This window comes from Idiotropiscis lumnitzeri, chromosome 11 (assembly GCF_059441095.1).
Source record: "Idiotropiscis lumnitzeri isolate Australia: NSW breed Sydney's pygmy pipehorse chromosome 11, RoL_Ilum_1.0, whole genome shotgun sequence".
Taxonomy (NCBI): Eukaryota; Metazoa; Chordata; class Actinopteri; order Syngnathiformes; family Syngnathidae; genus Idiotropiscis; species Idiotropiscis lumnitzeri.
This window is the reverse complement of record NC_142401.1, coordinates 17,038,958-17,054,878: the sequence shown is the minus strand read 5'-3', so window position 1 is coordinate 17,054,878 and position 15,921 is coordinate 17,038,958. Positions and strand designations below refer to the sequence as shown.

Here is a 15,921-nt window from a genome sequence, read left to right as displayed (position 1 = left end):
ACTAATTATAATGAAATTGTTTCACTTCATGTGGGAATGTTTTGAGTCTTGCCTTAGGCGCCATTATTTTAGTAACTTAAAACCTGACTTTCTTCCTTGGCGGTTCAAAATTGTCTCGATTTGAGCTGAGGTGTCAAATCCTCCCCAATACAAAGTGGGCTGGGCCTGTCTCACGGTGGGGCTCTATATAATGACCCTGTCCAGTCCAGTGCAACCGTTGGCATTGGATACAAGCGAAGGACGTGTTATTGAGTGTGTGGAGGAATTGTGTAGGAATTTCATCTGCCAACATGCCGTCCAAGCCTGCCCCGATCAAAAAGAAACCTGGTAAAAAGGTGGAAAAGGCACCGGAGCCCGCACCTAAACCAAAGCCAGCACCGGCTCCCGAGCCAGCCCCGGAGCCCGCCCCGGTCGTTGAGGCCCCCCCGAACGAGTCTGCGCCTCCGTCGTCGGAGGAGGCGCCAGCTGACGCCCAGACGGCTCTATCTGACGAGGCTGCCGCCCCTGCGGTGGAGGGCGAGGGCCCCGCTGCCCCTCCAGCCGAAGAGGGCGAAGCCGCACCAGCAGATGGTAAAAGTTTGCCTCTCACTCAGCTCAGTGTGTAGAACTTATTTTACACCGTTTACGTCTTTCTGCATGTTTGAAGACCAAGAAAAAAAAAGAACTACTTTATAGCTATAACTCAACTACAACATTTTAATGCTGCCTACACTAGTGATTCAATTGGTGGGTGCATTTTTTATTTTTATTTTTCTGCTACAGTAAAGAGGCGTACCAAGTTCCCACATGGAACAATTTAGGTAAGTGTAGCTGCCTCACGCTTTAGCCACTAATTTACTCTGTAAACAAATACAGTGCAGCTTAGCCTCTAGCTAGCAGACATGTTTGTGAAATCGGTTCTCAAGACTCCAGCAGGGAAACAAAACGTGTGGTGTTAAGAAACTTGAGGTAGAGAACTAGTTGGCATTGCCTCAGCGCTGTATAGTCTGCATTTTAGTGAGAAAACCTCTGTTGATGTTACATGGTTTTATCACATTTTCATTATCCAATCACTAATGCTCACCTTTATTATCATAACTTTTTTTTTATTCCAGACTGATAAATTTGTCATTTGAGATATATGAAAAGTAACCTCGATGTCATAACACCTCACCAGATGATGTGTCTTCTGTTACAAACACCTGCTTGCCGTGACGCACTCATAAAAAAAAAAAGTAAACAGCCCCTGATGTTCAGCCTACATGTTCTTCGCCTTCATATTAAATTAGCCCACATTAAGTTTGGCAATTGCTCTACGTCAGCTACATGTACATGATTAATCGGCAGCCAATTATCAGACATTTCATCGAACATTTCCAGTTCACTAACACATTTCTTCTACTTGCTTACGTTCTATTTCTAAGATTATTAAAGACTGACTGTCTTGTCATTTGAACATTATTAAAAGTAAACAGCTCATCATCTTCTGTTACACACACCTGCCCGCCAGTGACGCACACTTTTTACTTTTCATGTACAAGTGTTTATTAATAGTGTCTACACTGGAAAAACCGAAATGAAATAAGATATTTCAAATCAATGCAAAACATGCTGAATCTTTTTATTATTAGCAGATAATTATGCTTAAATGAAGTAATACAATATCTTCCTCGTTTCATTACTTTTTTGCCGTTTTGGTGACAAATTGGCTCCAGGAGAAAAAAAATGTGGGTAAATGTTTTTAATAATGTGCTGCTGCTTCTGCTGCTAACAATCCTGCTCGTGCCTGTTCAGCTGAAGCTGGCGAGGCGCCTGAGCCTGAAGAGCCTAAAGCACCCACTCCACCCCCACCTCCAGGTAACTCTCCCGTCACCTAACTTGTTGCCAGACAAAGACTTAATTTTCTAGACAAGCACCCATAAAATGACTTTTGTTGGTGGTGTCTGTAGAGCCCACGAGCGCCCCTCTGGATCTGTTTGTGGAGGACAAGAACGACACGTCGGTGACCATCATCTGGAGCCAGCCGGAGGTTATCGGCCTGTCAGGTTTCGACGGTTACACCATTGAGGTGTGCCAGGATGGAAGTGAGTCCCAGGGCCATGCCAGGTGCGCCTGCCGCAAAGATGGCATGCCAGAGGTCACCCAGTGATATTTATACACCACCCCGCTAGATGCTCAGCTGACCCTTTAAGTCACCAGACGAGGTTCACAGGGGCAGCTGATGGAGGATGTTTTTGCCTTCGTGCTCGGATCACAAGTTTGTGCACAACTGCTGTGTTCGAAAAGATCACAGATTCAAATTGAAGACGCTCTTAATTCGACAGAGTAACATAAAACTGCCAGAATGGAAAAATAAATTTCCACCAGTTAAAAGAAAATAGTAATAATAATAATAATAATAATAATTATTATTATTACTATTTCCTTTATAATAATAATAATAATAATTATTATTATTATTATTATTATTATTATTCTAGTAATCATAAAAGGGTTATGTCAGGAGAACATTGTAAAGTCTTCAGAAAATGGTTTAAATTCGAGGGAAAAGTTGTGAAATTGAGAAAAAAATATTGAAAAAATATACATCATCACATATTTTGGCTCATGCAGGAGCATGGTGGCCATCGGGCATTTTGGAAGATGTCCTGACCGCCGGTCCATTCCAGGCCGTCACTGGCATGCACCTCCCCCTACAATATCCCCCATGTCCTCACACACTGCCAAGATAAAAAAAAAAGGCACTAGTTGTCCATCCATTCATCCATCCATCCAACCATCATGCAAACTGCTTCGCCTCACATTTTCTTTTAAAATGTAGGGAGTATTTGTTAAGCACAAGAGAAAATGAAAAGTTACTAATTAATGTGTAATAAAAAGTCAACTATTATTTATTTAATTTCATTTTATTTTGGTAAGGAAGATGTTTTAGTTTGTAATTTATTTATTTTAGTTCCTAAATTTGACTTGGAGTTTATTATAAACATAATTTCGTCTCAACCTTCTTAAGGACTCTAGCAAATCAGTGTCAAATCATTTTGCGGCAATTAAATTGAGTAAGAGGGGACGTCCGATTGGCCATCAATCAAGTTGACTGGGATCACGTGCACAATGACGCAAAATGTACCACGCTGTTCCAGCTTGCACTGCGAAAATATCAAAACCTTTGTGCTGTTTTCGGCTGCATATTGTGCTGGGCAGGAAAATAGAGCCCAAAGACTGAAAAGCAATGGTCACGTTTCCTCTGAACCTGAACCTTGTCCTTTCAGCTGAGGACTGGAAGTCAGTAAACGAGGACCTTCAGAAGTCCTGCCGCTATGTCATCAAGAACCAAACTACCGGAGACCGGCTCAAGATCCGCGTGGTAGCTTTAAACGCTGGTGGAAGAAGTCCGCCAGTCACCCTACCCGAGGCTGTTGTGGTGAAGGAGGTTGCCGGTAAGACATGACATACCCACATCACTAAAAGCATAAACTTTAGTCAAAAAATCTGAACCCTTCTTCAAATAAACACATGCTACTCACTGCAGGTGAGTACATAAACACTGTTGCACAAAATGCCAATATGATCATCCTGGTGAAGGACATACTGTCACCGTAAAGACCATACACTAAGAAATAAAAATAAATAAATACCTGCAACTCACTGCGGGAGAGTTCAGAAACAGACACAAGTTGAGGAAATACAAAAAATGTAGGTGGGGGTAAGATGTCAATGCTGAACTAAAAAATAAAACGGATGTCTGTGTCTGGAAGCTTGTCTTAGCACAAACGTGACGGTATGTGTTTGTGAGGTTAGCTAAATCATGTTTGGGTTGCTCGCTAGTACGGATTGCAGAGGCACGTTTATCAACAATCAAAACACGGATACTTTATGTCCTTAGCCATAACACGAACAGGCCGCATGCTTGCTCTCTCTCTCTCTCTCTCTCTCTCTCTCTCTCTCTCTCTCTCTCTCTCGCTCTCTCTTTTTTCCCCAGTGATGATGCGTTCAAGAACTCGGAAATCAGAGCACTCAAAGTAACAAAACATGACAGGTTTGCAGCAACGCCTCAATGGCAACAAATGAGAATAAAATGTACTGTTATCAAATAAAATAATAAGAATAACTCAAACATTTATTTTTACCAAAGCATGCCTCAAATGGGGCGGTCTCCCGCTTCTTAGTCGCAGACACAGCCCTTGGTAACCCACCCGTGGCGACGGATCTGGATAGGCTGTGCATTTAAATTGCTCAAGAAATGTACAGAAATACAACCAAGTGAAAGTGGATAGTCTGAAGGAGATTAGACATCTCATTATCCTCTGCCAGTGCAGATAGAGTGTGGTTGTAACGTATGTGCCTTAGTTGTACAAGATTATCATATTTATTTTTATGATTATTATTTTCATCATTGTTTTTTGGGGGCAGCAGGAATGGAAAGTATTTTATGAATGGTTTCCTTCAAAATGACCGCAAAGCCGTGGAAAAATAGCTGAGATGTCGGCTGTCATTAACACGCTTGGCCATGCATTGAGCTCGGGTTAGATGGATGGCGTCAAGTGAGCTGAGGGCCAAGCAGGTGCGGGTCCGTGGTATGGTGGAGGTTGAATTTCTTTTACTGTGGTAAGGGTGGGAGGGGGTAGGCTGTTCTCAGGTGACATTCAAATCTCATGACAGCCTTTGCCATGCTGTTTATTTTGGAAGGCGTTAAAGGCGTTACACGTTTCAGCGCAGCTAATCTGCTGTAGGTGACCCGGTAAGACGACTCGACATCATGGGCATTTACACTTATTCTCGCATTTGTGATAGCTCATCCCAATCCACAAATGAGCGACACCTTTGTTTGTTTTATGGTGAGTTTTTTTTTAACTTCCAGTATACAATACGCGGCAACCCCCTACCAGCTATTTACAGTCCCGACAAATGCTGCAACACTGAACACAGCAGGTGGTCCCTCCCATGAAACCATGAAACTCCAGCATGTTGTTTTTACTGTACTTGACTTCTCAAAGTAGGCCAAACACGTTGTCTGTCGGCATAATGCTGATAAATGAGACAAAATCATTGGCCTTGGCGCCAATAGTGACACATTTGTGACATTAATCCTGAAGGATTACGGGAACTAGAATTCACCAGCTGTTAAAATGTATTTGTAATATTACGAGATCTGGATTGTAGGTTTAGAATGAATCAAGTGTAATATTATGACAATATAATCATACTGTTGGCGAGAGTAATCTTGGAATATGAGGAAAGATTTACATAAAAAAAAGATAATGTACTGTAAAAAAACAAGGAGAAAATTGTGTAACATTAAAACCAAATATTATTATGAAAAACTCATTGTAATATTGTGAAGAAAATTATTCGTGAATTAAATTAAAACAAAAAAATCAATATTATAAGATTTAAAAAAATGAAAAAAGTTTTATTTCCCCAGCATTTTCTTATAATGTTGCTAGGCAGAATTCTTTTGGGGCATTGTCACCAGCCGTCCCCCAGCCATCTTTAAATAAAATTGCCCCAAGCTTTTTCGCGTTTATTCTTGTGTTAAGGTCACTGATGGTGGACTGGTACACTTACCTGACTGATGTGTGTGCAGCTTGGTGTTTATGGTTGTTCGTCTTTGTGTAGGCTCAAATACAAAAAGTATATTAGAGATCTCAGTGTGGCTTCTTTACTTCCAATTGAGCCACTGAGAATTCAAGACAACGATTACTGTTGTTTTCGGCAGAGTGATGTAAAGTTTTACAGTTTTATTAAAATTGTATATATTTATTTCTTGGTAATTCATAGAGCAGTTGTTACTGCCGGCCGGCTACTAGTCATTACGATTCTTTTTTTCTTAAATTTTTTTATTTTTTTAGATTGTTGGCATTTTGCCAAATAAAATGATTTATGACATGGATCATATTGGAGATTCATCTGTCATCATCCACACCGCTTATCTTGTACAGGGTCTGCTGGGGTGCTGGAGCCTATTCCATCTGGCTACGGGCAAAAGGCACACTACACCCTGAACTGGTCGGCAGCCAGGCGCAGGGCAGACATAGAAACCGTCACTGAGTGGGAAACGATCCCACGCTGCCCGCACACCAATCAGGCAGATGTACCGCTACACCATCAGTGGCATAGATTCATATTAGCTTATGTCATTATCCACACTGTTTATCCTGGAGAGGATCGGGGGAGGGGGGAGTTCTGGAGCCTACAGCTGACTATGGGCGAAATTGGAGCGCCACAACCTGAACTGGGACCATATTAGATTATATTTGTTTCATTTGTATTCACAACTGAGGTACAGTGATCATCTTCAAGTTTCAAGCTGGATCCTGGAGACACAAACTGGGACCCCAAAAAAAGAGAGACGTTTAGTGCAATAAGTCCAAACAGCTTTCGCAGCTATCACTGTTTCACGAAAGATGATAAATAATATTCACTTGTCTGAAAAATGCAGACACATCAGCACTACACTATATTTAAATTGTTATTACATATACTATTGTTGAGATAACAAATTCAGCTGCGATCTTTGATAGGAAAGCTTCCAAAATTGTCCTATACATACTACACGTGATTTAGTCACAAATGTATAAACGGAGCACTTGATTTGCTCCCTTCCAAACCTTGACCATAAAAGCTGCATTTCCCTTAACCTGAATTGAAACAAAAACAAAATCTTATATTCTCCTTGTTTTCTGCCCCATGTAGATCGCCCCAAGGTGCGCTTGCCTCGCTTCCTCAGGCAGAGATACGTGGCTCACGTTGGAGACAAGATCAACCTGACCATCCCTTTCACAGTAAGCCGTTTCGTGACCACGATGCGGCTTTATTGGTCACACGTGACTAATGTATGATGTGTCCTCTAGGGCAAACCCAAGCCCGTGGTGAGCTGGACCAAAAACGGGCAGCCACTAGAAAGAGGAAGGGTGAACATTCGTAGCACGGAGAGGGACAGCATCATGTTCATCCGAGCGGCCGAGAGGGAGGATTCCGGCGTCTACGAGATGTGCGTCAAAGTGGATGATTTTGAGGACAAAGCCTCACTCACCCTGCAGATTGTCGGTAGATGAACTGTCTGTACTTTTTTTTTTTCTTTTTATCAAACCAAGGCATCGTCTCAAAATAATAGACGCCAGATTCCAATAGATTCTTGTTACTCTCTGTACAGATTTGTTAAAAATAGAGATCACCTCTCAAATACATGCCGTACTTCATGTAAGACCAGTTGTCTGGAGTTAAAAAATTAAATAAATATTCTCAATCATAATTTCAGGGGGGGGGAATGAAAACTAAAACTCTACAAATAAAAGCCTCTTCTCAAATTGACACCTCCTTCAAATTAACACTCACATCTGTATCTAAATAAACAACCTCGACCTAACGAGAACTACCGGAAGTCTTTTTCAACAAATGTTGGCCTTCTCTCAAATCGACACCTCCCTTACATAAACTATATTAGTTGAATAGTTTAGAAAAAAAAATTTGCTTTTACTTTGTAGTTGTGTAAAGAAGCATACACACTCCAAGGACACGTCTTGAGAAAATATGCTGTGTTTTTTTTTCTTTTTTAATTTCCAAATAAGCACACAGTAGTTGTCTGGATTCAAATCAATACGATAAAATGGAATTTGAGGATTACCGTATGTAGTACTCTCTATAGTTTAGGGATTCCCCCTCTGAGCACTATTTGAGAAAAAAAAGTGCCGTTTTGTTGACACAAGTTCAAGTACAGGCCTTCTCTCAAATAGAAACTTCAAATAAGCGCTCAGTCGCCTCTGTAGATGAGTTAAAAAAAAAAAACATTCCCAAACACCTAATAAGGCTCGCTTATTTCAAATAAATCAGTGGTCTCTTCAAATCCATGCTTGATTATCTGTGTACTTACGTAAAGGAAGAGAGAGATTTTTTTCTGTAACTTTTTAAAGAAACAATAGTCTCAAATAAACAGAATTCTGAAATGTAATCCAATATCTCTTGTGGTTGACAGAGCTTCCTGGGCCTCCGGCCAGCGTGAAGATTGTGGACACGTGGGGCTTTAACGTGGCTCTGGAGTGGACGGCGCCCAAAGACAACGGCAACACGGAAATCACAGGCTACACAATCCAGAAGGCCGACAAGAAGACCGGAGTAAGTAACGCACTGGTGTGAGGAACCACTGGAAAGCCACTTTTAAATTATTATCCTTACCAAATGATTAGCGCATGCTGTAATGGAAAAGCAAAGAGACCTGGCCAAGTGAGGCCGATGCGATGCCAGGTCATTCTGGAATCCGTAATGGAAAAAAGTAGATTCCGGAGCCTGGATCCTGACGAGAATTGTGCATGGGTTAACAGGACTGGTTCACTGTGATGGAGCACTATCACCGACTCAACGCCACCATCTCGGACCTCATCATGGGCAACACCTACAAGTTCCAGGTGTTCTCTGAGAACAAGTGCGGAATCAGCGAGGAGGCGACTGTCACCAAGGATGAGGCCAAGATCCTCAAGATGGGTGAGAGAGTCATTTTTTCCAAACTACAGTGGTACCTACGTGTGCCCTGACTCTTAAGTTTCACGGGTCAAGAGCAGTTGCTTGGTTGATTTTGAGTGAAGTTGAAAAAGAAAATGGTGCAATTAAAGTCCGGTGATGCCCTCACAGTTAGGCAAGGGGAGCCACTGTCTTCAATACACTTTCAGCCATTTATTGAACAGGACAAGCAGACACAAACATAACACTCACAAGCTGCGACTACGACTCCAGCCCCTGATACTAGGCCCTTAAAGGCACATATCCAACACATTATGTATAAGTAAAGGTACCGCTGTAATTTTAGTTTGAACCATCTGATCCACCAATTGAGGGTTATTCCCGGCTTCTTTCCTCACAGGAATTGAGTACAAGGTCCCCGAGTACCAGGAGCATGATTTCACCGAGGCGCCCAAGTTCACCACTTCTCTGGCCAACCGAGCCACGACAGTGGGCTACAGCACCAAGCTGCTGTGCTCTGTCAGGGGATACCCCAAGGTTTGTTTCTTCGCTCCATTCGAAACCTTTCACCTGCTGTCATTAGCTTTGCCAGATGAGTTGGGCTCTGAGAGGCATTGGCATATTTTGCAAAAGGGATGAAAGCAAGGTTAGAAGAGGCTGGGCTAGGTCAGGTCACAAAAGGGGCACATATGTGGAATTCCCAGGCGGTCATTGCCATGTCAAAACTCCAGAACTGGTGGCACATGAATCCATTCCTCAAATATAAATAATCTTATAAATCAAACATCAGACTTTTTTTTTTTTTTTTTTTTACAAAACCTGTATTCCAAGAGCCAGTGTCTTAAATATTATTTTTGTTTTTGTTTTTTTTTAAGCAGTATCCTCTCAGAAAGATGCCTTACAAAAAAAATGTAATTGAGCAAACAATAAAAAACACACTGAAAAAAAAACTATTTTTCAATATACAAATTCAATTCAATTCAAAAAAATATTTCTGAGGTCCAAGATCAAGAATTAGAATAAAACACTTTTTTGTTATAAATAAAGGCCTCCTCTCACAAAGAAAATAAATGTCTGCTACTTTTTATTAGTTGAGTAAGTAAACACCATCAGCCATCGGGACACTATTAGGGGTGAAACCGTATTTCAAATAAATAAAAATCTTGTCTCAAAAAGGTTCCTCTCTTCAGATGCGAATAATTGTCTAGATTTTTATTTTTACAATGAAGGCATCCTCTCAAATATATTGACGTTCATCTCAAATAAACACCATCACAATTTCTAGCTGATTAAATGAATTCCCCTTGAGCGACGGGAAAAATGTTGTCAATAAAGCACTCCTCTCAAACAAATCGACATATCCTTCAAATAAAAAAACAAATGTGTTCTGTAGTTTTGTTAATCTCTACCCTCTGGACACTACTTGAAGATAAAGATAAACCCTCCTCTAAAAAGACACTAAAAAAGACAAGTTATCTGGATTTGAATAAATAAATAAATAAAAGAAATGAAGGCCTGTTCTCAAATGAACACACATTTCCTTCATATAAGTGTCTGGTACTCTGTGTAGTTGAATGAATAAAAAAAAGCTCCTAGGCAACGACTGGAAGACGCAACATGGATGTGTTTTTTTTTTGTTTTTTTTTGCTAACAATCAACTAAACAGATGCCTTGCTTCAAATAAACACCGATCAAAACCATATGCAAAATGTTTTTTCTTCACCTACAGCCTAAGATCGAGTGGCTGAAAAACCAGATGGTCATCGGTGACGACCCCAAATTCCGTCAAATCTGCGTGCAAGGCATCTGTTCCCTCGAGATCCGTAAGCCGGTGAGCTTCGACGGAGGCGTTTATACCTGTCGAGCCAAGAACCACCACGGCGAGGTCACCGTCAGCTGCAAGCTGGAAGTCCGACGTACGTGAATAACAAGACATTCCTTTAGGATGGGGTTCATGTAAACACTAACAATGCACCTGTTAAAAACAGAGCCTGTTGTTGCGGAGGCGGAAAAGAAATAGGTGGTCATCTTCATTTACACAGGTAAGAACTGCTCACATTCAATATGGAAAGGCTATTTGTTGGAAAAAGCAGGCGTTCTACTGCGGCTGGCTCCGGTGATCTAATGCGTCCCTGCTCATTTATGGACAGTGTAAACTAGCGGTTATGTATGACGCAAGTTGAAAGCTATCGGTCATTGCAATTCATATCGGTAGCAAAAGTAACAAGGGCAGCGTGACACAAAGTGAAGCTCATGTCCAATTATGCGAAGATTACATCTGTGTCCAAACAACACCTATCGTCATCATAGAGTAACAAACGGTAACTGCAACGTGTAATTACTGTTTACTGTGTAATTACTTTGGACACGATTACAAGAAAACTGAATGTCTTCCCACTTTTGTTACAAATAAAGGTATGTTGTCAAATAGACCCCACTACACATTATCTCTTCGTTGTTATTTCGATTTTTTTGCCCATTTTATGTGGTCCGTGACATTTTCAGTGATCCAAAAACCTGACATAAGCCCTCCTGCTAGGTCTAAAGGAGTCGTAAGGTGGTCCAGGTGACCTACATTGCACACTTTTCCTAACATGGACGAGCACTAAACTGGGACACGGTGCCCAACGGCAGAATCCATAAATTACATCGGCAAAGGCACGTCACTGAGTGAGAGAGAGACTCGCTCACATTTCCATGACTCAGCAGGCACATTAGCAACGCGGTAAATGGACATGCACAGTTGATTTATTTCAAGATTGACAGTTTTTAATTGATTGTTTCATCTTATCCACACACCAAACGTCTTTAAGTGTGTTGAACTTTTTTTACTCTGACACCCGTGCATTGCTCAGAGAGTGTGTATGGTGTGTGTTCAGAGAGACACAGCTAGAGTGCCTTGGGCGCACACAGGCACTCCGTTTTTGGTGCACTCTGAATTTCCGAACGGCACATTTCAACAACGCTCTGAGTTTCCGAATGATCAGAGTGAACCAGAACGCGCTCAGAGTGTATTTCCGAACGCGCCCTAAGTCAACACCTGTTGTGCTTGTGGTTATTTGTCCATGTGTGTTCAATTCCCAAATTAGGAGCAGAAGGAGTGAGGCCTTCGCAGCATAAGGTGAGTGACACAAATAGCCTTGTCTAAAATTACACCTCCCTTTTCATAAAGAACACATTTGATTTATTAAAATACCTTTTCTACCCCCTGCAGGAAGGTTCTGGATTCCTTGAGAGAACATGTACAGTACATACGGCTGATGACCACACCCCCACATCTATGTCGTTTATCATCTTTTCCCCCCCAAATGGCAACAAACTCGACAGATAACCCTTTTGGGTGAATGAGTCATTTAGTTTGACTCCCTGCTTTTAGTTTCTAAAGACACTGTCAGAAGCAAAAAGATGCTAACAAAGCTAATCAATGCATATGCTAACAGAACTCACGATGTCTCCAAATAAACATTGTCTGATCATTTTTCTTAGCGTGTGGCAAAGTTTTCTATAAGCATGACAGCACAGACAATTACTTTACTGTTGTAACACTGATGATTTTTTTTTCATTACATGTAACACCCACACCCAATCATCTACATTACTTGGGTTTGATTACGTTATGAAAAAATTTCCAGGCTGTTTCACCAATGAGAGAAAGACTACATACTTTCTTCATTTCGGCCAACATCCCCATTGTTTGGATTTGAGGATATTAGGGGTAAATCAAATTATAAGCCTATGTGTGTGTATATTTATGTATATGTATAGAGCTATATACTTCTACTAAAACAGATGCCTTACTTCAAATAAACATAATAATCATCGTCTTGTTTTTAAACAAATAAATACTTTCATAAAAATAATTTTAAATTAGCACCGAGTTGTCTGTTTCGTATTGTATTTTCTTAAATGAGGTAATTCTGGGTCAACTTGGCAACACCATATTGTCCTGGTGTAGCACTGAAAAGATTTTGATGTGAGTATTCTACGGTGCCATCCTCATCTGGGGATAGCGTTTATGTTTTCTAGGTTACATGATCACCCTCCCCTAAAACAAAAATGCATGTCGACTAATTCAAGAGCACGCAGCCGCAATAAATTCACTGAATTGCTGTTGGGGCACCGATCAGGTCGGCAGCCAGCTCTCACATGAGAATCAGGTAGCAGTGGTCGTGCTGCTATGCGGTCATGGACTTACTGGCATAGTGATGATCAAGATTTGCAGGCACTGGTTCAAACAGGCATGCTTGTCAAGCCCACTCTTCCTTCATGATAAATGGTTGATGTTTTGAATTATTTCAATAATTTCAAAGAGTACGTAGTGAAAAAAAAGTAAAATTATATTTTATTTGTAATTCAATGATCAGGATAACTGTTTTGTATTGCCCTCTAGTGGTAGAAATAGGAAATGGCTGTTGCAGTTGACTCAACCTCATCCAATGAAGACCAATACAGCCTTTCAAATAAACACATGGTAGTTATCAGTGATTTAGTAAATTAATGCAGTTTCAACACTATTTGATGCGAAAATTTATGATTATTCTTTTAAACAAAAATCTTACTTCAAATAACTATGGGGTACACTGAAATACTGAATACTGAAAAAAAGGTGAGTTGAATTTATAGAATTATATTTAATCAAGCAGTTTCACAAAATCAAAGAATCTGAGTACAAATACAAAGTAATAGTAATACTAGAGGAGGAGTCTACTTTTAAAATGTTTCTGGATCCAGATAAGTTTTATTTTGTACAACCACTTGACGAAATGAATTGAATAAATTACACACCCATTTTTTGTGTGTGTGTGGTTGTCTGGATTTGAGTAAATACCACTAAGTCTTTACGTCAAACACAAGACTGATACTTGTAGGTTACTGATTAAATAAATAATTTATGCCACTTGTAGTATAACCCCGTCTTTTTCCCCACAAATAATATGCATAGAGTACATTTTACTAGACTATATTTGGTCCCAGTAATAATTTGAGAGAACAATTTACTCTGAGAATTTTACGCTGAATATATTGCTCCCAAATTTTACTCTGTTTAGTGGCACAAAATATAGTCTTTTTTAAAGTAAAAGGGACTCTTCAAAATTAACCGTATAGACATTATTTGAGGACAAATAAACAGACGCCTCTTTCAAATACAGGCCTGGTATTCGTACAAGCATTTGGCTGATTAATCACCTGTGGACGTCTTTTGAGGAAAAGTCATTTGCCTCTCATACAAATTAAATAAACGTCACTGACGGTGTAGTGGTACACTCGCCTGAGTTGTGTGTGGGCAGCGTGGATTCAGTTCCCACTCAGTGACGGTGTCTATGTCTACCCTGCGACTGGCTGGTGCCTAGTTCAGGGTGTAGTGTGCCTTTCACCCGTAGTCAGCTGGGATAGGCTCCAGGACCCTGCCGCAACCCTAAACCGGATAAGCGGTGTGGATAATGACATGACATGACAAATTAAAGGACTCATCTTAGATAGATGCCATGTTTTTATATGCTTCATGCAACTATTTATTGAAAAATAAATGAACTCCTGCTGTCTTTTCTTTTGTTTTATTAATATCAATAAAAAGATTTTCCCGTAGATGTTATTAGGAAAGGGGAAAACGTTATGCCTTTTCTTAAATCGAGGCCTCCTCTCAAATAAAAAATTCATGCGAGCTGTTGCAGATGTATAAATAACTGCCTGTGGACACTGTTTTGCAAGAATCTTTTTTGCACATATAAAGGCCTCGTCTTTTCAAATAGGTACCTTCTTTGTAAACAAGAATGATTTCGACCTTTTCCCACATCCATCTCATTTCAGTCATGTTCTCGTTTTGTTCTCCCTCGTGAAGTTCTGAATTGGATGGTATTCTCTCACTATGTGACCCCATTGCAGATTTTCCGTATCCAGGGAGTGAGCACAAGTAGGACTGAGACCCACTATGCGCCAAGATATACTTTGTAGTCCTGTCTTTTTTATATTGACTACAAACATGGACATATGAGCTAATTAAAGTCGAACAACTTTGGCAAAGGGATCACATCTTTTTTGTTCAGGGTTTTTGTTAAAGAAATTTAAGTTTGTATGTTCATCTGTTAGTTTTGTTGTTTAGTTTGTCATCTTAGCAAGTTTCAAACTATAACTAATCTTACAGGCCCCCTTTGTTGCACATGCATTCGTATCTTTCTGGCCTCAAATTGAACTGTCCTATGGGTGCCAGGTACGGCTCCTCGCGAATGTGACTCCCCAACGCCAGAGCCCTTTTCTGTGAACACCTCCCTTGAGGTGTTGATGACCTCTTAGACCCTTAGCAGATAAAGAGAGACTCACTCGCTTCTAAGGCCGTAACTTATGACTTGGGGAGGTTCAGCACAAGGCTTGGTACCTCTAAAGCAACAATATCGTCATGGCCAGAGAGATAACTTGTATGTGTCAAGCCTTGTGAAAATACACCATACACCAAAAGATGTCTAGTAATCTGAAACCATTAGAATAGGCTGGAAGAGTGTGATGGAGTCAAATGTCAAGTTTCCCATTCTGTATTGCATATTCAAATTGCTTATGCTGACGCAAATAAAAACCATGTGTGCAGTCGAACACGCTGGCTTCGCCTCGGAGTTCGAGGGCTGCCCCGCGCGTAAATGACAGACAAACTTGGCTGGTTGATTCATTTGTTCAGGCTTGTTTTGATAGAAACATCCCTAACATTACTTGGTCCTTCGAATGCCGGATGAAAACGTGTGATCTGCGGTGGACGATTGACGACGACTGAAAACGGCGCCATCGTGAAAAGTCCTCTCTTCCAGGAGGCCAGTCCTCGGCCATCCTCCACCGGAGAGAACACAGACTTCATCCACGAACCGCGAGTGTCTCGACCAGCGGAGAGATTGTCACAGGTCAGTGGTTGTATACAACAGATAGTAAAAAACTTGAGTTTTTGGGTTTTTGAAGGATAGTAGGGTTTCAGGGAGTTCCTTTACCCGAAGAGATAGTACATCTTAGCTTCGTTATTTTCTGGAAGAAATACAGATTTAACTTTGCTATTTTGGAAGGCTTGTTGGAAGACTCGGGTAGTACAGAATTAACTGTTGTTTTTTTCTGGAAGGCAGATTAAGGCATTCCTTGTCTGGTAGAGAGTACAAGTGTAGTTGATTATATCTGCTCGGATAGTACAGAATTAACTGTTGTTTTGTCTGGAAGGCAGATTTAGGGGTTCTTATTTCTGGTAGAGTACAGATGTAATTATTACTATATTTGGAAGTGATAGTACAACGTTTATTTATAGAAGACGAAAATAGTTTATCTATTTTCACAGACACAGAAATGATCAATCTGTGAGTGTGTATGTGCATTGTATGAATGTCCAACGTTTGAGAAAACTAAAACTGACCGAGGGTTGTGAGTAAAAACACCCAGGAATACCCGCTCCAAATTGGGAGTAGAAGCTTGGTATTCAACCCAAAGTCAGGCAATTTGAATTTTTCTCAACACTGAGGAACC

General features: G+C 40.7%; 1 protein-coding gene across 2 annotated transcripts; it reads left to right on the top strand.

Moving 5' to 3' along the window:
• The first annotated feature begins 230 nt into the window (after positions 1-230).
• mybphb (myosin binding protein Hb) lies at positions 231-12,216 on the top strand. Of its 2 annotated transcripts, XR_015845806.1 has the most exons (13): positions 231-570; positions 1,774-1,836; positions 1,929-2,063; positions 3,249-3,416; positions 6,673-6,761; positions 6,831-7,026; positions 7,952-8,091; positions 8,298-8,457; positions 8,834-8,970; positions 10,163-10,349; positions 10,422-10,475; positions 11,523-11,554; positions 11,648-12,216. XR_015845806.1 is itself a non-coding variant. In XM_088309119.1 (11 exons), the coding sequence occupies exons 1-11, from the start codon at positions 291-293 to the stop codon at positions 10,451-10,453; spliced, it is 1,587 nt and encodes a 528-aa protein (XP_088165245.1). In that variant the 5' UTR covers positions 231-290; the 3' UTR covers positions 10,454-10,758. The 2 variants fall into 2 exon arrangements, 1 of the variants encoding a protein (XP_088165245.1); XM_088309119.1 differs by lacking the exons at positions 11,523-11,554; positions 11,648-12,216 and having other exon boundaries at positions 10,422-10,758.
• Positions 12,217-15,921: the final 3,705 nt, after the last annotated feature.

What these genes read in the sequence shown, in the direction of transcription:
- mybphb (XM_088309119.1), top strand. Translation starts at nt 291, where the DNA reads ATGCCGTCCAAGCCTGCCCCGATCAAAAAGAAACCTGGTAAAAAGGTG. An exon ending in CACTCCACCCCCACCTCCAG is followed by an intron (nt 1,837 to 1,928) that starts GTAACTCTCCCG and finishes TGGTGTCTGTAG; the next exon opens with AGCCCACGAGCGCCCCTCTG. An exon ending in ACTCACCCTGCAGATTGTCG is followed by an intron (nt 7,027 to 7,951) that starts GTAGATGAACTG and finishes TGTGGTTGACAG; the next exon opens with AGCTTCCTGGGCCTCCGGCC.